Source organism: Physeter macrocephalus, chromosome 4 (assembly GCF_002837175.3).
Source record: "Physeter macrocephalus isolate SW-GA chromosome 4, ASM283717v5, whole genome shotgun sequence".
In the NCBI taxonomy this organism is placed as follows: domain Eukaryota; kingdom Metazoa; phylum Chordata; class Mammalia; order Artiodactyla; family Physeteridae; genus Physeter; species Physeter macrocephalus.
Window position 1 is genome coordinate 38597902 of NC_041217.1, and position 27618 is coordinate 38625519.

General features: G+C 44.6%; 1 protein-coding gene across 8 annotated transcripts; it reads left to right on the forward strand.

The window, feature by feature from the left end:
* Positions 1-27618, forward strand: DYRK3 (dual specificity tyrosine phosphorylation regulated kinase 3). Of its 8 annotated transcripts, none has more exons than XM_028488517.2 (6): positions 1-234; positions 2096-2207; positions 7590-8719; positions 10115-10184; positions 11985-12016; positions 26760-27618. In XM_028488517.2, exons 1-6 carry the CDS (start codon positions 158-160, stop codon positions 26761-26763), a joined length of 1425 nt encoding a protein of 474 aa, XP_028344318.1. In that variant the 5' UTR covers positions 1-157; the 3' UTR covers positions 26764-27618. The 8 variants fall into 8 exon arrangements, 7 of the variants coding, with proteins under 7 accessions (XP_028344318.1, XP_028344314.1, XP_028344315.1 ...); XM_028488513.2 differs by lacking the exon at positions 26760-27618 and adding an exon at positions 16046-16283 and having other exon boundaries at positions 11985-12006; XM_028488514.2 differs by lacking the exon at positions 26760-27618 and adding an exon at positions 16046-16156.

The following is a 27618-nucleotide window of genomic DNA, read 5'->3' on the forward strand; positions in this document are numbered from 1 at the left end:
GCCAGTCCCGAGCGAACGCGCGCGGAGCTACACTGTCTGGAAGAGAGTTACCGAGGAAACGTCGCGGCCCGGGAGGCAGCCGCCCCAGCGCAGGTGGACGCTGCTCGCCTGACCGTCCAACCGCCGCCCCTCCCTCCGGGGGGTCCCGAGCTGACGGATGGGAGGCACAGCTCGCGGGCCCGGGCGGAAGGATGCGGGGCCGCCAGGAGCCGGACTCCCGCCCCAGCAGCGGAGGTAACGGCGCCGGGGGATAACGGGCTGGGGCGCCTCAGTGAGCCGCTGCAGCTGGCAGGCGAGGTCGGGGGGCGTGGATGGACTGGGCTGGAGGTTGAGCGAGCCCCCAAGCAGGAAGGACGAGGGAAGGGGTCTGACTCCCTCCCCGGGACTGGCCCACCCTCTTCCTCTCCATCAGCTCCCCTGCCCCCAGCCCACCGCGGGAGGGGGCTAGAGCGGAGTTAGGGAAAGAAGAATTCCCACCCTGGGGATTATTTCTGAAGTCCTAGATCGGGGGTATATGGTAAGGAACTCTGAGAAGCTGGATTTTTTGTGGGGCTTTTTAGCAAACTGGGGGAGACAGGGAGCAATACCTTTTCAAAGAAGCCCTGTTGCTCAGAGCAGATAACCAAGGGCTTTGCCGTGAGGGGTGTAGCTCTGCTGAGTAGGGCTTTCTGTGGATCATGTTTTGAGAGATTCTCCACCTTGCATTGTATTTTACGCCTTAGTGGAGAGTAGGGACCACCTGCCCACTTCATTTGCATGGAGACTACCTTTGGGTAATTTCCTTTGGCTATTTATAGGAAATCTTGTAGGTCTTTAGTCTGTCTTTTTCTCTGTAAATGTGGACGTCTGTCCCATTTTGTTTGTTTTATTCATGCTGTTGGCAAAGAATCAGTCACATCAAGAATTTTTGGTTCTTGTCAATGAAGCAGTTCCCATTAAAGGTATAATTTTATCAGAATGTAAGCATGTTTTTTTAAAAAGAGAACATTCCAAAAATATTTGTAGTGGGTTTTCTGTTTGGTTTTGGGTTTTTTTTTTCTCTTTGTATTCCTATAACACATCGATTAAGAAAACTCTAGAACTAATTTTACAAAACAGTTTTTATAAGCCACTAAAATATTCCAGCATAGTTTTAAAGATTAAAAAAAATTCTTCCCTTGCAGCTGGCTCATTATCATTGTATTCATAGTATATCATGTAAAAATGATACAATGAAATGCTGATGTGTGTTACTGGGAAATCCATGTTCTTGGTGGCAGATGAAATACATTATTCAGAGCCATCTTGTGGATTAAATAAATCCTCTCCGTCTTTTGTGTTCCCTTACAGCGGTGGAGGCACAGTGTTAGAGAGCAGAGAAATGATCATTTGGCATTTAGCTTCCACCATCCACCAGAAAATTAAGTGGGTTAAGATGTGAAATCCAGTACATTTTGTAATGTAGAGAATCCCTATAGTATTTGCTGTAGAATTCACTGTATTTTTCTACAAGTTAGAGAGATGTTAAGTAGGAAAGTAAATAAATAAATAAAGAGAAAACAGCCCTAAGAAGGCCTTTTATTTCTTGCTTGTGAGACCCAGAAGTGCGTAGACTGGAACTACTCTTCCCTTTACAACATGTGGCCAATGGCTCAGAGAGGAAGGTAGAGTAGCCAGTGGTAGAGCTGAGATTAGAATCCAAGACTCCGACTTGAAAATACAGTTCTCTGTCTTGTTTGTTTGTTCTGGTTAGCTTTTAGGCTTCAGATTTCAACTAGCCTTCGTTTTCAAGTAGTAAGTTAAATGAGATTCTTTTGATAGTCCCTGTTGTTAACAACATTCAGAAAGTAAGACTTACTTTAACGATTTCAAAATATAAACCTAGAAATGCTGTCCTTTCTTTAAAAATAAAAAAAGGAGGAAAAGTTGGGTTTCTTCTCTTCCTCTGCCAAATACCCCTGTGGTGTGTATTCAGTGCCAAAATGCAGTGTGGACATTTGTTTGTATAATTATTCTTTGTAGCAGATATGAAGCAGTTAAGACACAGGGTGTTTTGGAAATACAAATTTATATACTTCAGTTACTGACAGATTTTATCTGTAATCCTTTCTACTAGATTGGGTGATGGTGTCTATGATACCTTCATGATGATAGATGAAACCAAATGCCCACCCTGTTCAAATGCACTCTGCAATCCTTCTGAACCACCTCTACCCAGAAGACTAAATGTAAGTAAATGAAGTAATTCTTTGAGCTCTAATGGGCCTGAAAAGGAGGAAGTGTTACTTTAAATGGTCAAGGCACAGTTACATCTCACTGGTAACCCAGGCTCTTTTTTATTCACTTTTGGTTTCTCTGGACTTTGAAATAACAATTTCTGTGGTCCCAAGTTCAGCTTTTCAGAATGATTTTGATTTGGAGCCCACCTATTCCTTTCAATCACTGGGGTAAATAGGGAAAAAAATGACATGCTACTTTTATCTAGATAGTGGTTATTTTTTTAATAGAATGATATGTACAGTATATTATGGTGGCTCATTTTAACAAGAACAAGAAACAGAAAATACCTCTGAACTTACAGATCTGCAGATTTTTCCTGCACGGAAGAAATGCAGTCCTAGCTTATTAGTATGCTTAAGAGAACCATTTTATAGATCATAAATAAAACTTGAACAATACATTTTGGTTTCGATGCATTTAATCATTTTGGAGCTTGCAGACATTTAGCTTTTGACACCGTTTTACGTTTAAGAGAATAAATTAATTCCCATTCCCTCGGCACTCATAGAATGGTAGGGAGAGCAGGGTTTGGACAAGTTCCATGACAGGGAGAATCTATCCTGTGACTTTAAAATTTGCTGCATATATCATCAATGAACAAATTGAATAATTGAGTAGACTAATTTATCAATAATTCTCCTTCATATTTCTGTTTAAGACCTAAAATTATTTTTGTGTAAAAAACTGCTTGCATTTTTCATAGTCCTTCCCAATGGTTTGTCAGCTTTTGCCATTAAAAATCAACCCCTTCACTACTTTCAAGGCTAATAATATTACAAAATACAGGCTACATATATTTGGAAGGCTGGTCACCCTATTTTTAATCTCCTTTCTGAAGTGCAGTAAGTTTCCATTCTCCACAAGCTTATTTTTTTAATATGTAAAAACCTCTAAGAGCTCCAGAACCACCTATATACTCCTTATGCTGACTATCAGATTTTGTGGTTACTTGCTGACAATTAGCACATCTCTCTGGAAAACTTTTACAGTCGGTCATCATGTGACTTAAAGTCCATTTTAACTTTACTTCAGAGTTGGCCAGTGCTAATCACCATATAGTAGGGCAATTAAATTGTATGTTTCAGGATCAAAATGAATTTTTTTACTGTATAGTATTCAGAGTAACACAGCTTGCAAAACACAAGATTTTAGATTCTAAACCAATGGTGTCTTTGCAAATTTTGCTGAAAAAAGTGCTTTTGACCTCTTAGTAACACTTACAGTTCAGTATGCCATGACTCCATTGCGAGACGCTATTGCTCATTTCACAAAGTCCTTTGGCTTCATTGTTTATCCAAGATGCCCTTACATTCTTGTTGTAAACTATAAATCATCTGCTCCTAGGCTTTTATTGGGTTAGCTTTGTGTTTCAGAGATTTAGGGTTGAGAGCGAGGGAGAGGGTGGTGTTCTATATCTGGACGAGAAGGATATTCCTTTTCTGAATTTCTCAACAAGATCTTTAAGACTTGATTAACACAGTTGAAGATTCTATTTGAAACGTCAAGAGTGCTCCAAATTGATCAGCTCGGTGCTTCGTGACCACCTAGAGGGATGGGATAGGAAGGGTGGGAGGGAGGGAGACACAAGAGGGAGGAGATATGGGGATATATGTGTATGTATAGCTGATTCACTTTGTTATAAAGCAAAAACTAACACACCATTGTAAAGTAATTATACTCCAATACAGGGGTGTTAAAAAAGAAAAAAGAGTGCTCCAAATTAACAATGTATATGAAGCATTCTTAAATAAAACATGATTAATCTGGCATTATTTGTCTCTCTGGATATAATTACATAGTTAAAATATTTGAAGTCGATTGCAGACATTGGTCAGTTATTGTGATTATAACCCTAGATTGGAAATATATAGTGTTTAGTAACTACTTTAACATGTGTGAAAATTGTAGATTCTCCTAGAACAATGGAAGGAAGATTTTATTTATAGCGCAGCAGACTTGATACATAATTGATTCAGACCAGTATTTGAGTTATTACAGGAAAGGAAAGAAAGCTAAGGCGAGAACCCCTCCCTGTGTGGAAAAATTCCTTTCTGGAATTCTTCAGATTCATTGGAGGTTCAAACCTTGACAGTCCACAGGGGACTAGACCTGAAGTGTCTTGTTCTGTTCTGGGAGCCACTCTTGCGCAGAGAGACATAACGTGCAGCCCATGTTGAGAACGTGAATAGGATATAGTAAGGCAGCCTGACCCAGGCTGTGTGAGGTGGAGGATGGAGGATGCGATGGGGATGGTGGGCCTAGAGAAAAAATGGTGAAGGCAGGACAGCCCCTTTTAGGTATCTGAAGGGTTTTAACATGGAAATTTGGACACTCCTGTGTAGTTCCGGTGGGCAAAATTAAGACAATTTGCAGAGAGAGAAATTTAGGCTCACTTTAAGGAAAAACCATGAGTCAGGAAATCCAAATGACATCCTTAATCTTATTGTAATATTTCTGTGGAAATTAAATTTCTGTTCTTATTAACTTCTGTACCTGAGACCCTCTCTTTATCACAAACAGAAATGAAGACCTCCAGAGCCAGCACAGCCTTACATGTAGGCAGAGTAGGTGAAATACCCAGGAGGGGACCCTGGACCACAATACCTTTCCTCCCAGCTTGTCATTGATGACTGCGGGTCCTAGAGAGTCATTCCCTTGGGTTAAGGCATTGATCTTGTTAAAGGTCAAATACCTCTGGAGAGATAACCCATTAAATTGCCTGGCAAGTTGAAAGGAGGTTTTATGTGGGGGAGAAAGTGGGTGAGGTGTTTCCATGCAACCTAAGGGAAGGCTGATTGTGCAGAAGGCATAGTTAATGCCAGATGTCTGGTGGAGGGAGAGTCTGGAGCTGCAGAGGAAGGCACCACAGAGAGAAAAGATAAGCTAAAAGGGGAAAGGGAGGGTGTATTGGAGTTTAAGCAATATATGGAGAATTTTGCCTAATTGTTACCAGTGTTTTTAACGTTTCATAGTTTCTGAGGGTCTTTCACATATATTATTAATTATAATTTGATTCACACAACATCCTGCAAGGAGGTATCATTATCCACATTTTAAAGATAAAGAAATTGAGGCTAAGAAACTGGGCTAAAGGTTAAGCCTACCCTGGGACCTACAGTTTTTGAGCAGTGTAGCCAGGACCCCAACCTAGGCCTTCTGACTTCACATTTCTTCAGAATGTGTCCCCAAGACTTTAGCAGTAAATATTTAGATGCATTTAGGTTAGGTAGTAAAAATTTAAGGAAAACTGGTTTAGATGCATGCAAATATTTGGTTTTTTTATGTAAATCTACCTAAAACCAAATAATTATAATTCCCTAGTTCAGCCAAACCTATCTCCTAATAGATTGTGGTGCCTTGAGGTAACCTGTTTTTTGGCACTTTTATAATTGTGAACAATTAGTGCTCATGTGAATGTTAGATGGATGGATGAGACCTTTTTTTTTCATCCCTAAAAACAGGAATGGTTATTTGACTTAATTGCTGATAAAAAAAAATGTTGCATTATATTTACATTTTAGCAAGGTATTTAGGTTCTGTCTGCAAGCCTATTTTATTTTCTTGACTAGTGATAATTCTCTATTTTGGTATCAGAGATCTCTCCTGGTCTGTATCTTGCCTCTTTATTTAGAAACTGAATGCCAAAGTATGGCTACCGTTGTACTGGCTGCTTTCCTTTTATGTAAGATGGTGCAGTGCCTCATTTTTGTAACTGTAGTACTATATAAATGTCTAAATTGATTAAATGACCTAAAAGAAGCAGACAGGAACTAATGTCGTGCTTTTATAACTAAATTAGGGGCTGTCTAAAGTATGCCAACACTTAATTTTTTTTCATCCCTTTTTTGTTGTTTATATTTTCATCTTTTATATTTTTATTTATATAGGTGATGGGTCAGATGTTGTTTGCTTAGGTTATATTAAAATTCTGTTTTTTTAATGGTTGGCCACTTTGGATCATTACCTTATAATTTGTGTTATATTTTAAGAGATCATAAATATAGCTCAGAGCTTCTCTGGAATTATCTACCCCTGATCATAGAGGCTCTCAGTCATACAGATCAGGGGTACAGTTCTTCAGGGTCCGTTAAGAAAAATAGTTGTTCTTTGAAGTATCCCAGACTTTTTTTTTCTAAACAACAGATTGAGCACTTTTTTTCTTCTTTCCTTCTAGCACATTCTTATATTTTTCTTAGTATTTTTTTTAGTGTTTGGCTTTTTCGTTGTCTTTCCCTCCATCGAGTTTCAAAGAATCTTATTTCATTTCAGAGGTATTTAATAAGTAGAGTTTTCTTCTGTGGGTTATTGTTCCTTGCAGGAAAAGGTGATGCCAAATCAAGTAAAAAGAGTTGTATGCCTTTGTCACGTAGGCTTTTGCTGAGGGAGACTAGTGTATGTGTCTATGAGCAAGGGAGGGAGAGAGAAAGGAGACTCTGTCTTTAGGAGAGTTTTACAAGAAGGACCCTGGGGCCTTAGATTCTCACTGCTATTCATCAGATACATAAAGAATTGGCCTTGGTGATCTCAAGAGTTCTCTCTGGATCCGAAATTTTGTGATTCAATGAACTGAGATAGAAAGATGCGATCATTTATTTGGGGACCCAGGAGTAGATGATGAGGCCTTGGTTGATTCCAGGCCAAGGTCAACATTCAGCCCTACTGGAGAATAGTACAGGCACTAGGAGAACCTGGTACCAGGTTATGTTAATGTTCTGGACCAAGATTCAGAAGACCTGGGGTCACATCCTGCCTCTGTCCCTTTATCATTTACAGAACACTTTAATACGTATTATTTTGCTCCTGGTACATGCCCTTAAGATTTGGGAAGATACTTGAAACAGTTTGTAAACAATATAGGACAGTATATATATAACAAGTGCCAGATTACGTGGTAGACTCGAAAAGCTGCAGTTAAGATGTGAGTGGAGCCATAGTTCGTATGGGCTTGGAGTAGTTCTAAGTGGAAGAGGGAGGACTAGAATTGGGCTTTGAAAGAGCGTAGGATTTGAGTGGATGGGGTGAAAAGATTCTCGGTAGGAAGACATAACAGTTAGAAGGAATCTAGCATGTTTCGGGTATGGTAAGATGACCGTCTTGTTTTGAACAAAGGGAGGCCTATGTAGCGGGGTTGGGGTGGCCACAGCAGTCAGGGAACCTAAGGATTAACATAACAGGAGTTTCTAGAGACTCCTGCTTTTCTTATCTCACTTTTGGGTCTTTTAGCTACACAACTGGCATGTTTTGTTGTTTTGTTCAGTCATGGGGACGAGTCTTTCATTCTTCCACCGTTTTTAGTGACTTTAACATAGATTCACTTCTCTTTGCCGTAGATCACCACTGAGCATTTAACAAGAGATCCTACTCAGTGCTTCCTGAATGGAGGTGAGATGAAGGTAGAACAACTATTTCAAGAATTTGGCAACAGAAGATCTGATACTTTTCAGTCAGATGGCATCAACGACTCTGAAAAATGCTCTCCTACAGTTTCTCAGGGTAAATGTTCAGATAGTTTGAATACAGTAAAATCCAGCAGTTCATCCAAAGCATCCAAAGTGGTGCCTCTGACTCCAGAACAAGCACTGAAGCAATATAAACACCACCTCACTGCTTATGAGAAGCTAGAAATCATCAATTATCCAGAAATTTACTTTGTGGGTCCAAATGCCAAAAAAAGACATGGAGTTATCGGTGGTCCCAATAATGGGGGTTATGATGATGCAGATGGGGCCTATATTCACGTGCCTCGAGACCATCTAGCTTATCGATATGAGGTGCTGAAAATTATTGGCAAGGGCAGTTTTGGGCAGGTAGCCCGGGTCTATGATCACAAACTTCGACAGTACGTGGCCCTGAAGATGGTACGCAATGAAAAGCGCTTCCATCGCCAAGCAGCCGAGGAGATCCGGATTTTGGAGCATCTTAAAAAGCAGGATAAAACCGGTAGCATGAACGTTATTCATATGCTGGAAAGTTTCACGTTCCGGAACCATGTTTGCATGGCCTTTGAGTTGCTGAGCATAGACCTTTATGAGCTCATTAAAAAAAACAAGTTCCAGGGTTTTAGCATCCAGTTGGTTCGCAAGTTTGCTCAATCCATCTTGCAATCCTTGGATGCTCTCCACAAAAACAAGATCATTCACTGTGACCTGAAGCCAGAAAACATTCTCCTGAAACACCATGGGCGCAGTGCGACTAAGGTCATTGACTTTGGGTCCAGCTGTTTTGAGTACCAGAAGCTTTACACATATATCCAGTCTCGGTTCTACAGAGCTCCAGAGATCATCTTAGGAAGCCGCTACAGCACGCCCATTGACATATGGAGTTTTGGCTGCATCCTTGCAGAACTTTTAACAGGACAGCCTCTCTTCCCTGGAGAGGATGAAGGAGACCAGCTGGCCTGTATGATGGAGCTTCTAGGGATGCCACCACCAAAACTCCTGGAGCAATCCAAACGTGCCAAGTACTTTATTAACTCCAAGGGCCTACCTCGCTACTGTTCTGTGACCACTCAGGCAGATGGGAGGGTTGTGCTTGTGGGAGGTCGTTCACGGAGGGGTAAGAAGCGGGGTCCCCCAGGCAGCAAAGACTGGGGGACAGCACTGAAGGGGTGTGATGATTACTTATTCGTAGAGTTTTTGAAAAGGTGTCTTCACTGGGACCCCTCTGCCCGCCTGACCCCAGCTCAAGCACTAAGACACCCTTGGATTAGCAAGTCTGTGCCCAGACCTCTCACCATTGAAAAGGTGTCAGGCAAAAGGGTAGTCAATCCTGCAAATGCTTTCCAGGGCCTGGGTTCCAAGCTGCCTCCAGTTGTAGGAATAGCCAATAAGCTTAAAGCTAACTTAATGTCAGAAACCAGTGGTGGTATACCTTTGTGCAGTGTATTGCCAAAACTGATTAGCTAATGGACAGCTGGTGTGCTCAGAGATGATATGTAGGTATTTTTAATCATCTTGCAAACCTGAAAATGGAAAAAAAAAAAAAAAAAAACCAAGCCCATTCATGGATATGTTTTTGGTAGACTAGATATCTTTTTTTAACAAGGCAAAGCATTTTTATATGACTGTAAAAGAACTCTTGAAGGGCTAATTACCTAACCAACTTGTATTGGCCATCCTGGGATACATAGTAAAAGGCTTTTTATAGGTCAGTGCATCTTTTGTTATTATTGTCAGGTGTTCATCAACCTGTGTATCATTCTGTTGGTTTAAATCCCTTTCCCTCAAGGTAGACGATATACCAGAAAGTATATCCTGAACATTCACTTCTAGTCTCCCTCGGCATCTGTTCCAGAGGGTTAATTTGGGACATGGCCGTAGTTATAGATGAGACTCAAGGCTAGCTCTCTCGTGCCAGCAGCCTGTCCTGTGGGCTCATGCTAGGTGAAAGGGCTCACAGCAGAGTATGGGGTGGGAGAAGCTCCGGGAAGCTGTGGGTCCCCTAGAAAAGTCTTGTCACTGCTTCCAAGTGGCTTATTTCTCTGCCCTTCAATTCTGTGATGCATGGTGTTTTTATTGTATGTTGTCATTATTATTTTTATTTATTATTATTTTGCCACTGGTTTGTTTTCTGGGCACTCAAAGCATTTTACAGACATCTTACCACCTTCACAAAGTACTGGTTTTAAAACAAGTCATATGCATCCCATCTCCAAGGAAGATAAAGAAGTTCTTGGCCCCAGATGACCCAGAACGTTAAAGGTAGAATCAGCCTGCAAACTGCAGTTCTGCATTTCCGTGGACTCTTTCCTTATAAAAGTGATTGCTATCACATAACCCTAACTACAGCTTCATTGCTTTCGCTCCTCTTTCCAGCTATCTGCCACCTTAATGTGCCACAATTTTCTCACTTTCAGTTTAAACCGAAGACTATTCCCTAGACTGGGACTGAGCTTCAGATATAAGAAGAAAATCCAGAAACTGGTGGTAATCCATTTCATTTTTTCTTCACTTCAACGTCCTTTCTTTTTCTCTGCTAAGATTTAAACAGTGAGGGCTGGTAATAAAACTTAATTGCCAGCCAGATGCCTTATTCAGAAGGATGGTGAAAGGGACAGTAACTAACTCACTGCTGCAGTTTTGTTTTCTTCCCCCTGCTGTGCCTCTACTTCCACCCTCCGCCAAAACAAGAGTCCACCTGAACTCTGTCCTGACAGTGTGTCCTTCAGAGTAGACCGTTGCTTTCTCCAACACTGTTCTCAGGACTATCCAGTTCCTTTTTTATGATAGACTTTAGTCTGTACAGATTCCATGAGGTCGGAACGAGGCTGTTTTTGTTGGGCAGCACAGTCACAAAAAGAAGGAAAATGCCATGGGCATGTTACTTAAGGAACTTTTGCCTTAACCAGAAGTATTCCTCACAGCACAGGCTGTGAGAACAAATGTCCAGAGCATGGCCCCAGCCTCTCAGGCACAAGGACCACAGGGCAGAGAAGGGTTCAGACTGTGACCTCTGCCTCTTAAAAGGGGGATGTCCTGGTACTTCTGGGGTCTGAGCAAGTGGACTATTGAAAGCCTTAATTATTTCCCCTAGTTTACAGAAGGCAATGGAATATGCAACTCCTTTCAGCCCCCTAACTCCTGCTGAGTGCTCTAACTTACAGAGAAGTTGTGTAAGGCTCCTGCATTATCTAGGCAGAGCATATGGCGAGGTGGCCTTTCCAGTCGTTATCTGTGTGGGAGACCTGCTCTCTTAAGCAAACTGTGTTGAAAGGACTGCAACCCCAGACGCATCTGCCACGTGCTGAATTTCGATGTTTGTGTTGTCAGTGAGATGTCTCCTTGGTCAGCCAGCGTTGTGTGTGACTTGGGAGAGAAGGGAGCCTGTGGCCGAGGTTGGCATGTGGTCTATTTTTGTGTAGTGAATGGACCATGAGGTTACAGAACCTGGGCCAAGCGACAGGATATAGACAACCCATGACACTGTACAAATTCTAGAAAGCTCTGGGAGGGTGAATGGATGTGTTTATTATGCCTAAATTTGGCAACCTAGAGGGTGACGCAGAGCAGAGTCATTCAAGTTGGCTTGACTGTCTTCTGCGGGCCGGTTCAAGTTTGGGGAGAGTGGGCTGCTCTAAATCGTGGCGGTTGTGCCGGATGGATTTGATGAGGTTTATGAGTGCATTTCAAGTTTAGGGACAATTGTAGTTTTTAGAAGCTGTCACCCTTTTTCCAGCCACTGTCAGAGTTTTGCTTGGATCCCAGCCCAGCCATAGCACTGAATGACCAAATTGGATCAGAGTTAGTACAGAGATTCAGGCTGTGTCTTACAGTTGCTGGATTGTTCTTCAGCCATTTCTGTCATTTCAATTAAACAGGTCAAGTTGGTTGACTTTTTTTTTTTTAATATTTATTTATTTATTTGGTTGCACAGGGTCTTAGTTGTGGCAGGCGGGCTCCCTAGTTGCAGGTCGCGGGCTCCTTAGTTGTGGCTCGCCAGATCCTTAGTTGCAGCGCGTGGGCTCCTTAGTTGCGGCAGGCGGGCTCCTTAGTTTCGGCTTGCAGACTTCTTAGTTGTGGCTCACCGGTTCCTTAGTTGTGGCACGGGGGCTCCTTAGTTGTGGCATGCAAATTCTTAGTTGCAGCATGCATGTGGGATCTAGTTCCCTGATCAGGGCTCGAACCTGGGCCCCCTGCATTGGGAGCGCAGAGTCTTAACCACTGTGCCACCAGGGAAGTCCCACCTTCTTTTATTGATTTTTTTTTTTTTTTTTTTTTTTTTTACAGTGTGGAGTTGGAGAGAAGAAAGGTACTCCAAGGTTTGTTGCTGGGTGTGGGTTTGGGGGGCTTGGAACTACATGTGTTGAATCACAGTAAATCAAGTAGTATGCAACATCATGAATGAGGAACACTCTGTATTGCTATTTGGAAACTAGATACGAGGCTCCCAATCTCAAAATCAATGCAGTTTTCTCCAAGGGTCAGCTATTCAGAAAATCTTGGCTTCAGTAGAAGGTCTAAGGTATATGGGCATTCAGGAGGATCTGACCAGTCTTCCAGACGGAAACATTTCCACTATCGTGACAAAGTGATGAGGGCAGTTTGGCTGGGTTGCGTTGTTCCCTGAAGTGTGTGGGTGGAATGGCTTTTGTAGGTAGAGGGCAGGGACCGGGCTAATTCATCTTTGCAAACCCCTCACTCGGGAGCAGAAGCCAACACCTTCCCCACCCTTCACTACCACCATCATCACTCCCTCCTCATCTCACTTGGTTCCTCTGAATCTGGATCCCATGATTGTGTCTCATTGGCATCCTCAATTCCCCTTGCTCCTTGCCCTTCTCACTGAACTAGCCTCATAATCCCTCAACATGGACCAATTATACATCTGGATTCTCACATGCATTGTCCACTTTTTGGGGAAAAAATTGTTCAGTTGTGAAAATGGGTACCCCACAAAATACCAGGCAATGAACCTACAGCATTATCTCATTTGCTACCTCTGCAGGACGGGAATGATTATTATCCCCATTAACCAGATAAGAAAACTGAGGCTCGGTTAGTTCTTTTTCGATGGTAGATTTGAGGAGCATCTTGGGGAGATAGAATTATTTATGCCTTATTTGTTAGCTAAGAATAGTTGCTGCTATTTTAATTTTATAATGTCAGTGTCTTTTTGATGCCCCACCCATCTTGATTAAATTATCACTTTATTTGGTCAAGACTTTTTGGAGCCAATGAGAAGGATGACAGTAGAAACCAAAAGTGTTTGTTTTCCTTAAATCTCTGAAGGTGACAAAATCTGGAAGAGGAAATGAGGGTGAAGTCCCAAGTTTCTGATTGAGCTCTAGGAATGAGGTGGCAGGTTTCTTTATATCATCTATTATTATCATTGTCACTAAAATATAAAGGTCATTGAATCTTACTGTATGAGTTAGTTTTATCTTTAACCACTCAGCTCCAAGAGAATGCCAGAAACTGTCTGCTAATTCTCTTCCATGGGTCTTCTCCATATCTTATTTCTGGAGATGATGTTCAGGTTTTTTAAAGATACACTGTTTCTAAGTTGAGAAATGGGAGAAACCCTGTTCTCATGTATTCCTCGACTGATCTGTAAGCACTGCCTTCCCAAAGCCTTGCCAACTACTACATGGCTTGTCAGCAGTCCTTTGGGTGTTTCCCAAAGTTCACTCCAATTCAATAAGAGTCAGCAGTGAGGTGTGGCACACAACGGGGGCTTAGCAGGGAATGCAGAGATGGGTGGGTGATATGGTCCCAGCTCTTCCTGACCCAAACTTGCTGTGACTGACTTGTAGCCAGTCCACTTCATTGTCTTCACTAGCAGGCAGTGGACTTCTCTTGCTACTCAGAGTGGCCTGTGGGCCAGACCAGCATCATCAGCATCTCCTGGAAGTACAGAGTGCCGGCCCTACCCTAGACCTTATCAGTCAGAATCTGCACGTTAACAAGATTCCCAGGGGGTTCACATGCACATCAAAGTTTGAGAACTGGATTCTGAAATACACACTAACAACCGTCATTCTCCCCTTGCCCCAGGAACGAATAAAATAGTGAGGAGACTTGGGTTTGATGCCTGACTCCGAATATATTTCATCTCTGACTTGGGCAGGCTACTTCCTCTGGAGCATCACAACATTGAGGTGTTTCTGCTGATTAAGGAGAATGGAGCTTAAACGCCCAACACCCACACAACTCTAACCCGCTTTTCTAACGGTAGAGTGAGAAACAAAAGCCAGGCCGCGAAGAGTGGAGCGGGGTCACTGTTTTTCACTTTATTTTAATTTATAGGAAAATTTAAATACAATTCTAGGTGGAACTTTTAAACGCTTTTTTAAAAAATTATTTGAAAAAAAAGCATTTAAGTCAGATCCATTTGGCTTTCCTTGCAACCTTGCCAAGCTCTTTCCATTCCGAACTGCTATCCAGGCTGGGACTCTTCTCACCAATTCACAGCTCCGGAAGACCAAAGTATACAAAAAGCTGTTTAGTTGCCGGGCGTGACAGCAGCGAGGCCACACCTTGGAACACCGTTATTTGAAAAAAAAGCATTTAAGTCAGATCCATTTGGCTTTCCTTGCAACCTTGCCAAGCTCTTTCCATTCCAAACTGCCATCCAGGCAGGGACTCTTCTCACCCCTTTTATTGATTTTTAAATTCACAAAATCAACCGAGTTTCCAAATTGTTATTGACACGGTACAGAGATGGGTAGGAATGTTTGTTTTATTTCATTCCTAAAATCATGTTTTTCTTTCAACATGGAAAATTGGCTAATCCAGCTCATACCTGCTCATTTTATTAGACTCCATCCCACATTCTACCCTCACAGTGATTGATCTGTGCATCATGTACTATCACGATTTCTCCTTGTATTAGAGTGCAAGCTTCAAATGGGCATTCCCATTCATCATGAAGCTCTGAGTTAATCGGTTGTGATGCTACCGAGCATGTGCAGATGATGGGGGTTCGTTTCCCTCCGTGTACCAGGAGTGTGCTCACCTCTTGTCTTCTTTCAAGTTGACCTACGTAGTCAATCTCTGATCTCTTCTTTTTGAGAGAGGGTAATTGGAGAAGGGTTATGTGAGGCCACCTTCTTCTGGTCCGGTATTTGACACTGATAATAATGAAAAGGAAAATGCAACCATAACCTAACTATGATATAAAGATTCTGCTTCTGTCTCCCAGGGGCTCTGTGAAGAAGGAAAGAGTTTAACCTGCATCTCCTTTCCCAGATGAAATTAATTTATGACCATAGTAGTATACTTTATTCCTAGGTGTTTTTTGAGGTACGGATTGGGACAGACAGGTTAGCTGGCTAATGTCATTATATTTTAGTTTTCACGACACTGAATCTGTTAAGAATGGGGTTTCTTGCGTGATCAAAAAACTGAACAAAAGATTAAACAAAAATTTCAACTGTGAAACAGTCTGGATCTGTAGCAGCTGGTCATGTTGAAACTTTCTGTTTTGCTTAATTCCTAACTAGGCATAATTAAAGTTAAATGCAAAATTTTAGGTAGCAGCCGATAAATTGTTCTAGGCTTTCCTAACAGAATACTCCTACTACTTTAGTGAATCATGGAAAACTCTTTCTCATTTACTTTTGATTATTTCTCTTTCATCTATTATTCAATGTCATGAACACGGAAGTTGGAAGAGTGACAATGATTGTTCCAGACTGCGTCTGTATGCTTTTTCTCCTTTGAGAATTAAGGATAAGAGCTTATCCTTTGAACCAGGTAGAATTGCCGGAACACGCTCTCCTCTGTCTCTTCAGTCTCCTCTGTCTCTTCAGTCTCTCTTCAGTGACCAGTCTGTAGAGCCCTATAACTTAATATGCACGGAGCAACTGCAGGCACCCACAACGTGAACAACCTGGAGTCTTCCAAACAAGGAGAGAGGCAAGGCCAGGGATCAGCCAATCAAGGAAGAGTTGTCCTCTGCCAGGAATCAGCCTCTCAGTTTTTAATAATATTTTTAATATCCTCTTTTCAACATAACATGTCCCACTTTCACCTTCAAACTGTGCTTCCTAAAGCCCAAGATTTTAAAAGAATTTACTTCCAAACCTGGCCTTCAACCAGAATGTGATTAGGGGTAATCCTTTCCAAGTGTCTGTCAAATTATGCCTGCTAATTTCAGCGAGAAAAGTTTTTAAGTGAACCCAACCATGTAAGGACTAAAAGCTCTCTGGTCCCTGAGAGCCAGAGCCCCTGAGATAAGCCAGAGCTACAAATATATCGTCTAGACTTTGAAAGAAAGGATATGATTCTTAATATAGCTCACCAACCACTAAGTCAAGCCCAAGCTCTCATAATTTTTTCTATAACAGGAGAAGCCTGCCTGACAGTTGACTCGAAAGATTCTCACCTCTTCTGCTACCACAGAAATAAAGTGAAAAGAAAGGACCCCCCCCTAAATCAGGCCAGATGGTGACCTGTGGCTATTTCAGCTCAGGATGTCAGCCTCTAAAGCATCAGGTTTGAATCATTTGGGATCATGGGATTCTATCATTGTTCACTTGAATCTGCTGACACACTTCCTCTGGAAAGCGCAGTTTGGCATGGATGAGTCAGTGGTTTTTTTTTTTTTTTTTTTTAATTTTATTTTAGGTTGTTTGTTTTTTAAAAAATAAAAATTGCTTTGAGAATTTTTCAGCATCTCATAACTGTTTCAAAACCAAGGCTGACAACTTTCCCAGCAGGCCCTGAGTGCTATACTCTGAAATGTTCCCAGTGTGGTAGGCAAGTTATCAATCACTGAATTTTTAGGGCTGTGCTGCAGGTACAGCCTCTCTTAACTTGATGACAATGACAGAGAAAGAAAATGCTCGAAAAAGAAAATATTGGGTTGAGAAAAGGAGTGGAATGAGAAACAGCCTTGTAGAGATTCATCCTATAATATCCTTTTAGTTCCCCAGAGCGTCTGTCCATAAGCTCTGGCATTGTTGTAAAGAAGGGAGATTGGGAAACAGGCGTGGTACTCAGGGATGGCCTGCTTCCCGGAGCCCTAACAATCAGCTCTCCCATCAGGAGAGAGTTATCACATTTACTCTCCTGGGACCTAAGCTTAGCTTAAGGATGAGGTCTGGCAAGCAGTTTAAGGAATGCAGCTTATTTGGGAAGTTTCCGGGGTTTTTGTCTGTGGGTAACGTAAAGCTTAAGGGAACTGAGCGAATGGAAAGGGAAAGAATGCTCTTAGGGGCCCTCAGGCACCTTAGCTGCTGCCTGCTTCTGATTGGCCCTGAGCCCTTCCTGCCCTGGCAACAGGAGCTAAGTGGACACGGAAGAACTGCCTTCTGCCACCCTTGAATCGTCCCTTGGATTCTTGACTGGGCTTCCTGCCTTATGAGAGCAGGGCCTAAAGCTAGAAAAGGACCTTCCCATAACTCACATGAAGCTGCTGCATGTTAGAAAAACTAACTTCGGCTGGAGAAACTACAGGCCAGGGGGAAGTTAAAAGAACATTGCTGTTCAGATTTCCCCATGATCTAGTACACCCCAAGCCAGGACACTCCCATGGTTTTTTGTTCCATTTAAGGCAAAAGCTTATCAGAGCTTAGAAAAGGCAGTGAAATGGCAATGAGAGCTCAAGGTGTGTTGTCCTTTGCTTTTCAATGTCCGGGAAGGCATCAGTCCAGAGGCACATGAAGTGACTGTGGCTAGACGGTGCCAATGCCGAGGGCTGATCTTGACCTTTATGTAGCATGCGTTTGGGTGCAATGCGCCCTGCTTGTTTACAGAGGCTGCTCAGCCCTGCCTTTGCAAATGGCTGCTGATAGCTTCTGATGGCAAGCAGACTCAGGACACCCAATCCAAACCACCGCGGAGAATTCTTTATCATCCCTGGGGTGGAGCCCTGGCCCAAACGAAACTCACCTGTGCCCTTCTGAAGCCCGTCCATACAGGCCTTTATTGGTGCATTTATTCTTTTGACAGTGACTTATTGAGCAACTGCTGTGTGTGAGAAAAAGAGCACTCTAGTGGCATTTGTCAGGGACAGAGCGCGCCAGCAGCACTGTAGACTGTTCAGAATTTTAAAAAGCCAGGCAGTGGAGTTAGAGAAAATGCCAAGTTATCTACAGTCCGTTCTAGTTTTAAAATTTGAATAAATCTGCAAGTGAATGGGGTGCAGTTTGGAGCTTCAGAAGAGCATGTTCTGAGTCTGCCCAGAGTTGGTGTCTTGTGTTCGGAGCTGAAGGCGGAGGAGAAAAGATGGTGTAGAGACACGCTATCCCCTTGCTATGTGGCTCTCACTTCCCTCTGTTTCTGACCTTGAAGGTGAGATGGGGTCACCCTTGGGGTTTCTCCGACATAATTTCAGGTCAGGGGTGTGACTCTTGCTGTTCCCTCCTCAAACATCAATTCTATTTCTAAGTTGCCATCCGAAGCAATCCCGGGAGAGGAAACGGCAGGCACCAGCCTTCCCCACCTCTCTTGCCTCTCTCTCCTTTATTTCCCTCGACAATAAGCTGGCTTGTAAGCTGGCTTGCGTTGCTGTTTTCTCTGGTTGCTAAATCAACATTCTTTACTTCTGTCCCTTCATCAAACCCTGTCTGAGCCCAAGACTGAGGTGAATACATGGGATGGAGTCAGGAACTTCATCCCTGAGATCCTTTCCTACAGTTTTTGAGCAGCCGTCCCACACCGTCCGGGTTCCAGTGCCCTCTCGGTAAACCCTTGTCATCCAGGAGTCCCTTTCCTCTCCTTGAAACCCAGAGTCACTCTCTGCTTTAAAATGTCAGAGCGATTTCCAGGCAAAGCAGCATGAGTGAGAGGGAGAAGCCTCCAGACCTCTCTAGGAGACCACAGGTGCTTCCCTTTGATCCTGCTAAAATAAGGGTCCAGGGTTTCCGCGGTGGATCTTTCTCAGGGACAACTGTTTCCCAACTGCTGTGTCACACCCGACACCCCTACTACCTCAACCTGGCAGCTGCATGTCAAAGAGAGAGTAATCCCTCCATTCTTGATTTATTCCCAGCCTTAAATTCTACTACCTCCAGAGGAGAGAGGTGCAACTCTAGCGGGGAAAGCCTGGGTGGGGCTGAGGCTGGAGGAGGTGCCACGGAGGCTGAGAGCTCCTCAACCACAGTCACAGTTTGTAAAGTCAGAAGCTGGAGCCCCGGGCTCTGGGAGCGTCCTCTCCCTGCCCCCAGCTGTGTGTTCTGCAGGGGCTCCCCCAGTGGGCACCAGGTCCCCCCTACCACCTTCTCTTCATTCTTTCAGTAAATGAATGTGCCAGGCAGTGTGCTGGGCAATTCACACGTGATTAAGCCATTTGTCCTTGCTCTCAAATTCAGTGGAAAGTTAAACTCTGGTGAAGAACTGACATACAATGAGATACATATGATGATAGATGCAGACTAGATGCCCCATGGAGTCTCCTCCTGCCCCCCCCCACAAAAGAAGAAGGGTAGGGGTGGAGGTCAGCAAAGGGTTTTTGTGGTGACTGCCCTGTCCATCACTAGCCATGACCATTTCCCCCACTGACCACCCACTATCTGCAATGCCTCCTGCCTCAGTGATCATGGGTGAATGGTGCCCAGGCTCTTCGAAACTGAAAATTTGGGAGACTGAGGCCCAAACTGGAGAGAGCAAATACCCATGTCCCTTTGGTTAGTAGCAGAGCCAAGGTTTGGAGCCCGACTCTCCACTGCTGCTATCAGAAAACCATGCCCCATTCAACACCCGGCCTCTACGCAGTGTTTCCGCTGCACTCCCAGCAACCCTCCTTCCCCAGTCCCCATCCAACTCCCCAAAGGTGCCAAAGTGGGGGGGGTTATTTTTACCAACAGGGTTGGGAAAGGGGCAAAGGCTGAGGCTGGGGCAGTTCAGTGGCGCCAGCTGAGGCTTAAATACAATGAAAAAGCCCCACCCTGCCAGCTCTGCCTGAAGAGAACCCAGCAGGAAATAAATAGCGCTGTGTGCCCTGCCTGGAGGGCTGGCCTGCATATGTCTGCCTGGATGAAAGCCAGTCACATGAGCCGAAGCTGCTTAAAAAGAGCTCCGGTAATCTCCCGGCTCAAGTGTCTCCTCTGGCATGGGGAGTATGTGGGCAAGGGTGCCAGCTCTTCTTCATGGGGCCTGGGTGAACAGGGAGGAGCAGGGGGAAGGGGCAATTCGGGCCAGGGAGAGAGAGAGAGCCAGCCAGTGGGCCTTGACTCCAGGCAAAACCATCAGTCCGCAGGTCCTGGCACTGGGACAGCGTGATAAGTCTGGTGAGGGCTGTGTGGATGGAGAAGTCGAAGGGAGAAACGCTTGGCAAAAGTTCCCTGATCAAGTCTTAATATGGCCAAAGCCGTTGTTGCCAGCATACCCCTTTGCCCCCTGATATGTGTGCACACACCGCCCCACCCACTGCATAACTTTTCTCTCCCATAGCTTTGTCCCCCTGCATGCATTCCTGCCCCACCTCCAACCCCCCCAGCTCAGAACGTCAGCATCCGTCTCCCTTCGGCAGTGCACCTGACCCTGCTGCCTTCTCCCACTCACCGGCTCCTGTGACACAGGCCGGTGGCTACGTCTCTCCAGGCCTCAGTTTCCCTCCAGGCTGCATGTTTCAGATCTGGTCCTCAGGGCTCTCCAGGCAAACTAGGGCAGCACACAGAGAGGCTCCCGAGAGAAGAGTTTTTACTCTGGAACTGATCTTTTACTGAAGTCCCTGAACTAGGTGAAATGATTCAGCAAGCTCAGGACCTTCTTGCTCAGATATGAGTTCCCTGAGATGTTGAGGAACCTTGAGCCAAGAGACTCATTTGCTCAGATCCTCCTGGTGAGAAAACACCTTGTGTAGAATGGCTGGAAGCGTGCAACCCTATTGTAGCAGGGTGGCTGGATAGCAGCCTGGGGGTCACAAGGAGACAAAACTTGTTCTCTGCAGGACCACATGGTGCTGCGGATGGGGAAGCCAAGGGAACAGCTTGACCTCGAGGAGCCTGAATAGGGTGATGGCCTGGGGGTGGGCAGGCGGGGCTCACTCAACAGCTCTGGAGATTCTTACTGACCAGATGGTTGATTGTTCAAGGGGGAAATCGGGACCTCACCCCCCCAATAAAACCCACTCCCAGTTAGCAAATCTAACTGGTCCAGAAAAACACTGACCATATAGGGAGGCCACAGGATCATTTGTGATTTCAAGAACTATTCTGGAACTCCAAACTCCGTAGAGATTCTTCCTAAGGTTGGGGCCAGATGCCCGTATTCTCTGGCTGGAAAATTTATGAAATCAGTGGGGGATTGGGACATATGCAGAAACATCTAAGTTCTTGCAATTAATACATTTGCTTCTGAGCCAACTTCAGGCACCAGTGTAGAGCAGGATCTGAAGAAGCCAGATAGGCACCAAGCTACACATGAGGATGAAAAAGTTTCCTATGGATACTGGGTCCAGTCCCCACTCAAAAATGGAGGAACTGGGGAGAGTCTGATGAAGAGGCCACTTACAAAATGTGGACAAGTTTATAGGAAACTATTAAGGGACAGTGAAGCACACAGGCATAGCCTCACGGCCAAGAGAACCTTAGAGAACATGGCTGTGGATGAGGCTGCAGGAGAGGCCCCTCTACAGGAGGCCCTTTGTAGAGGAAGGTGGCCCTGCCAACCTCTGGCCAGCAAGGAGGAACCAAGGGGACAAATATGCTGCCATCTCCTCTCACTCCTGTGCCTCCATTGACCAAACCTAACCAAAACCAAAGGACGAGAGAGTCTGACTGGTGCAGTCCCAAAAGGCCAACTCCCTGGGGCACAGAGCACAGTGGAGAAGGATGGGGAGTAAATCCAGAGGGGCAGAGTAGGTACAACAGTCTCCGTGATCCTAAGCAGGCAATTTCATCAGCATCAATGAACATTTTTGGAGCATAGGACATGCACCAGCACTGTGCCACCCACCTGGGGTAAAACTTCAAGAACCTGGGACTCCTGGGGAGGCAGGAGCAGGAGTGTTCAGGGAAGCCTTCTTGGAGGAAGTGGGAATGTGAGATGGGGCTCGGAGGAGAGGTGACACAAGGGCTGGGAGTTCTTTCCTTCTGGTAGCAGGATGCCACTTTGCAACTGGATCCGTCCCAAGGTCAAGTTTCAGATCTTCCATCCCTGAGATTTTACATCCTAGCCATGGCCAAAGACGCCCACCTGACCGGGGCTGTCTTAGTCCACACGTTACTTCTCATCTCCCCTGGGAAGGATCAATTTGCCGAACTGTTTATTTTCCCCCTGGAGTTTCTGAGGACAGGTTTCTCCACCTCCAAGAGTGATGTCCTAATTCATGCAGCAATTCATCAGTAAAAATTCACTTGGACTTCCCTTCTGGCGCAGTGGTTAAGAATCCACCTGCCAATGCAGGGGACATGGGTTCGATCCCTGGTCTGGGAAGATCCCACATGCCGCAGAGCAACTAAGCCCGTGCGCCATAACCACTGAGCCCGCTGTGCTGCAACTACTGAAGCCCATGCACCTAGAGCCTGTGCTCCGCAGCAAGAGAAGCCACTGCGATGAGAAGCCCACACACTGCAACAAAGAGTAGTCCCCGCTCGCCGCAACTAGAGAAAGCCCGCGCCCAGCAATGAAGACCCGATGCAGCCAAAAATAAATAAATAAAAATAAAATAAAATAATATTAGATGATCAGGAAAACTAAAGGGAAAAAAACCACCTTGTTTTAAAAAAAAAAATTCACTGAACTCCATGCTGGGAGTACGGGTGAATAAAACACACTCCTTGCCCTCAGGAGGTCATGTTTTACACAGAACAGAGACATGTAAAAAAATTATTAGAGTGTGTTTGACAGGAGGTGTCAAGGAGGTGTGATCCAAGTTCTAGGGAAGCACAGCAGAGAAAGTGACTAATTCCTGGAGGTGTTAAAAAAAGACTTCAGAGAGGTAATATTTGCACTGCAAGTCCATTAATGAGTAGGCTGAGAAGGGAATTCCTGGCGGAGGACTTGAAGTGTGTTGAGACAGCAAGAGGTGAAAAGGGATGGTGAAAAACTCAGGATGGCTCGTGTATAGGATGGCAGGAATCGAATCTGGTGAAAAAGGTTTGGGCTGGTTTAAAGGGACATGAGGAGTACAGTTAAGGATTTTGTCAGTTAGGCAGACAAATAAGGAACCAAATGACGTTTTAATGTAGAGAAGTAATACGATGAGTTTTCTTTTTGGAAAGAAAGTAATTTTCTGGAAGGAAACAGTATTTGTTCCAATGCAGGTAGGGGAATGTGAGCTAGGGGTCATACCCCTGCTCCCACCCCACATCCTACCCCCCGCACCCTCCCCAACTCCTGCCATTTTTCTACAGAGACCAATCTTTATTTGGTCTGCTGTTGCGGCTCTGACTTTGCAACAAATAAGCCAAATAAATCAGCTTGTTTCTTCTAGGACAACGTGGGATGAGAATACCCAAGAAGATATTTCCCCTTCTTTCAGATTTTATCCCATCCCCTAATTTGATGACCCAGGGAATGGGATGGAACCTTAACTGGAACAGCCAGCCTATGGGATTTAGGACCTGACAATCCTAGAATAACCAGCCAGCCCCAGAGCTTTTCAGCCTCCCTGTGGTTCCTTCCAAACTTCGTGGCTATTCCTCCAGGTCTTAGCTGAAAAACACCAAAAATAGGCCAGCTCTTTTCAATTTAATTAGCCATTCCTCTGAGGACACCAGATGGAATGAAGCAGAGACAGATGCATCGGGGGCAAGGAGGGGTGGGAGTCGATGTTAAATGGGGTTGTCTCATGAGCCCAAACTCACCTCCACAAAGGGTGCCTCTTAAAGCAAGGAGCCCAAGAGGCAGATGAAGGGGCTCCAGCCCTCGGGCGCACAGGCAGGGGTCAGTTGCTCTCAGGCCTGGTCTGTGAGGCAGCCAGAGGATGGAAGCAGGTACCTGGGTCTCCTGGGCAGGAGGAGGAAGCCGCCTCCCTCCACAGGGGCTAATGCACAGTTGGCCTGCCCCGAGGGGGTTCATCTGCCCTCACCTGGCTCCTGTCTCGGTGGCTGTAGGCAGCCCACACTGAGAGCCTTGTGACAGCCAGGCCCGGTGCTGGAGTTTATTTCTGGAGCTCTTTAAGAGCGGGGGAAACAGCCAGCTGTCTGGGACCAGATGATCCCTGAAGTGCCTTCCTTATCTAAGAGTGAGGTTTGATAAGTAAATGCAGGCAGCTCTGGGGCAAGGGAGAGCTAAAATGACCCTTAGAGCCTTAGGAGGTCTCACCCTTAGCAAGTACCTTCTCAGCACTGCAGAGACCACCGATGTGGAGCAACTGCCCCCTCTGGTGGTGAGTACGGGGATAAAGTTACACTGCCCCCTCTGGTGGTGAGTGAAGGGATAAAGCCAGTTCACCCTCTACCTGGGTACGCAGCAGGTTCTTCTAAGCTCAAAAAAAAAAAAAAAAAAAAAAAAGGATAACTGGAGAGTCCCTCTAGCTTCCTCTCTATCTCCTGATTGCAGTTATGGCCCCTAGCCAAGATCTTCTCTCAATTTTACAGATTGACATATTTAGTGGAAAGAACACTGGAGCTATGCTGTGAATAGCAGCCTGGTTCCAATGAGAACATGGAGTCACTTTTCCTTTTTGCTCCACGGAGGAAAAGAAACTACCTGTTTGTAACTTTAGTCAAGCCTGGCACTCTCCATATTTGTAACGTGGAGATGATGGAGACACTGCCTGCCCACCCTCCAGGGGGGCCACTGCCTCTCCTAGTGTTGCAGGTAGGGAGTGGGGAGTCATTGTATGTATGGGGAAGGGGGGCACTTCCTGATCCTGGGACCTAGTTAGTCCCATTGCTGGGGTGGTCTTCCCTGTTGGAAGCTGGCTGCCACTCCAGCCTGGACCAAGACACCCCACATGGCTCAGCCCCTCGTGGCTGCCAGGCTCCTTGCATCCTGGTCAGGAAGTCACTTTTTCCAGCTGCCCAGGGCTGCCTGCCAGGGAAAGTCAGAGCGACCTGGTGACTGTGGTGCTCAGGCTGGAAAGACAAAGTCCTGGGTCTATTTTGTTGTTACTGTTGTCACTTAGTCTGTATGATTTACAATTATTTTTAGGAACCTTACTGGACATTTTTTAAATGTGCACTGTGACTCTATCTATCAGACACTGGATGCTATTGGTGGGAAACAAGCCAGAAGAATAAATGCTATGCTTCAACTATGGTTGTGACTCTTTCCATGTGTAAATTAATGGAGCTTTTGCTACTGTTACTCCCCTCCCTCCCTCCCTCCCTCCCTTCCTTCCTTTTTGTACTGATAGCTCAAAACTAAAATGAATTGAGTGCATGAATGCTCTGAATGGTTAATTCTTTGGATAGGTGTACATTTAGGAGCAATGTTGCACAGTGTGTTTCAAGAATATTTTCAAGACTTTATTTTGCTAAGTGTACTTTAAATTTTTTTATTGTGATAAGATGTATATATCATGAAATTTACAATGTTAACCATTTTTAAAGTGTATAATTCTGTGGCATTAAAGGACATTTATAATGTTGTGCAACTACCACCACTATCCATCTGCACAACTTTTTCATGATCCCCAAAAGAAACTCTATACCGGGCCTCTTTTTAACACTGGACCCTGGAAGAGACTGCTAGAGTCCAGTTTGACCACTGAACTTCTTGGTGACTCTCCCTTCTACTGTTCTTCCTAGCCTGGGCAGAAAAGTAATGTCCACCATGTTCTGGCCCCTTCCCCAGTGGCAATTCATCAGATACGGACAACAGCAGAGAAAGAAGCTATGGCTGCCTTGGTTTCCTACAGTTGCAGAATTCTGTAGCCAGAAGAGACCCCTGGAGGTCTTTTGAACACCACTCCCCAAAGCAGAACCACAGCTAACCTACAGCCTAGCTCTGTGTCTGACATGTAATGGGATCAAATAAAGATTTGTTTAATGAATGAATGAGCCTGTACAGATAGATCACTATCCCTGGAAAGGAGACTTCATGGCTGTTCATGGTCATAGGGAGATGACAAAGCATGTGCTTTAGGGTCAGAAAGATCTGGGTTCAAGTGCTGGCTCTGTCCCTTACAAAATATGCAGCTAGGTTTTTCTTTGTTAGGGAATAATTCTTACCTTATGGTGTGAGGCCTGAATGAGGCAATGTATATGACATATTTTACCTTAGAGTAGGTAGAAGTTCAATTACGCTTAATTCTCTTTCCTTTCCACCTACGGGAGGATCTCACAGATGCATTTCCAGAAATGACTTTCTCCTTTTTGATTCCATTTCTTATTGGCTCCTTTTTTGTCAGATCCTGAGAAAGATCATCTTTCCCATCTTCCTCAGCCTTTTAAAGTTGGGATTTTAATGAGAAACCATGAAAGGGGAATGTTACTTTCCCCTTATCTGACATTGAGCCTCCCGATTTCTATTTTATTGGATATGGTTGTTGTGATTTATTTGTTCATGTTACACGTTTTTTTCTCTCCTTCCACCCACCCCCATACACAATTACCCACACAGGCCACTCCTCTCATCCTTTAAACTAAACTTTCACATCTTTTACTATTTCCAAATTCAAAAACTTGGTTCCACTCCCCTGGGACAGAGGACATAGGGCTTATTATGGGCCCCAGGTTTTAATAGTAACAAGATCCTATCAATCATTCATCGGAGGCAATGCAGTTATATGGCTCCTGCAGTGAGTTTGCTGGGGAAGGGAAGAGGAGAAAAGGGGCAGGTGTCAGGGAGAGGCAGGCCTGAGGGCCAAGGATACTTAAATGTGTTACAGGGTCAGGAGAAAGAGTCAGTTGAGTGGGAGTGGGGCAAATACTCTCAGTCACCTACTCAAAACCCATACCCCTTTTTCTTCCCTTGGGGAGGGCTCCTCCCTCCGGACAGGGGAGGAGTTGGAGGAATGCCATTGCCTCTGTCCAGTGATTGGTTGAGGATGAGCATGTGACCCACTTCTGGCCAATGAGATATAAGGGGGAATCTGTGGAGGTTCTCTGGAAATATGTTTTCCCATGATAAATAAGACAGTCACAGGAGAGAAAAAAAAAAGACTTTAAAAATTTAAAATTTATTTGTATTCTCTTTTTCACTCCTGCCTCTTTCCTTGCTCAGTTGAACGATGTCCTCTGAGGATGAGAAGCTTGGAGCTGCTGCAGCCTCCTTGGAACAGTGAAGGGATGAGCTAGCTGGAGGGTGACGTCCAGTCCGCTAAGGATGGCAATACAGGAGGATGGTAGGACATGGATCCTTGATGGTACTTGACGACTTTGTTGAGCTGCTGAGAAACCTGAGATCACCTCTGTTAGGTCTTATTAAGAAACTGTTACCTGCTTTATGGGTTAAGCCACTGCTAGTTACCTTTCCAGCTGAGTTCATTCTTACTGATACGGGGAGGTTGTTATATTCTGGACCCAAGGTAATTTAGGTTGGTCTTAAAATGGGATCAGGGTAACAGTAAAACTTTTAAAGATGTCGAAGTAAAGCATCTCTGATTGGGGCTTCCTCCCTAAAGTAGCAGTCAAGACCATCACTCTTTAAAACAATCCTGAGTTGCCGATTATTTTGTGATGGGTAGTGAAGGTTATGGAAATCAGATCTCTTTGCCTTTCTGCTTGAAGCCGGGCTAAACAAGCCTACATCTACAGTTCTAAGCAAGAAACGTCAGTTAGCCCTCTCCATGCCTTCTAGTCCTTATTGGTCATTCTTGATCCACTGGGAGGCAGATTTTCCTAACCTTTCCAATTGGCCACATTTTGATCGTAATAGGAGACAGGACTTTGGACGTCCTGCTTTCCTCTGGAATTTAGACAGAAGAGCAGTGCTCTCTTGATTGAGAGTTCAGTAGGCTGGGTTCCAGTCCAGAACATGGACCTGAAGGAAAAGGAGAGATGTGCAAAGGAGGCATTGCAGAAGTAGCCAGAAGGCACAGGCTGCTTTTCTCAGGGCTACTGAGGAATGTATAGGTGCCTGG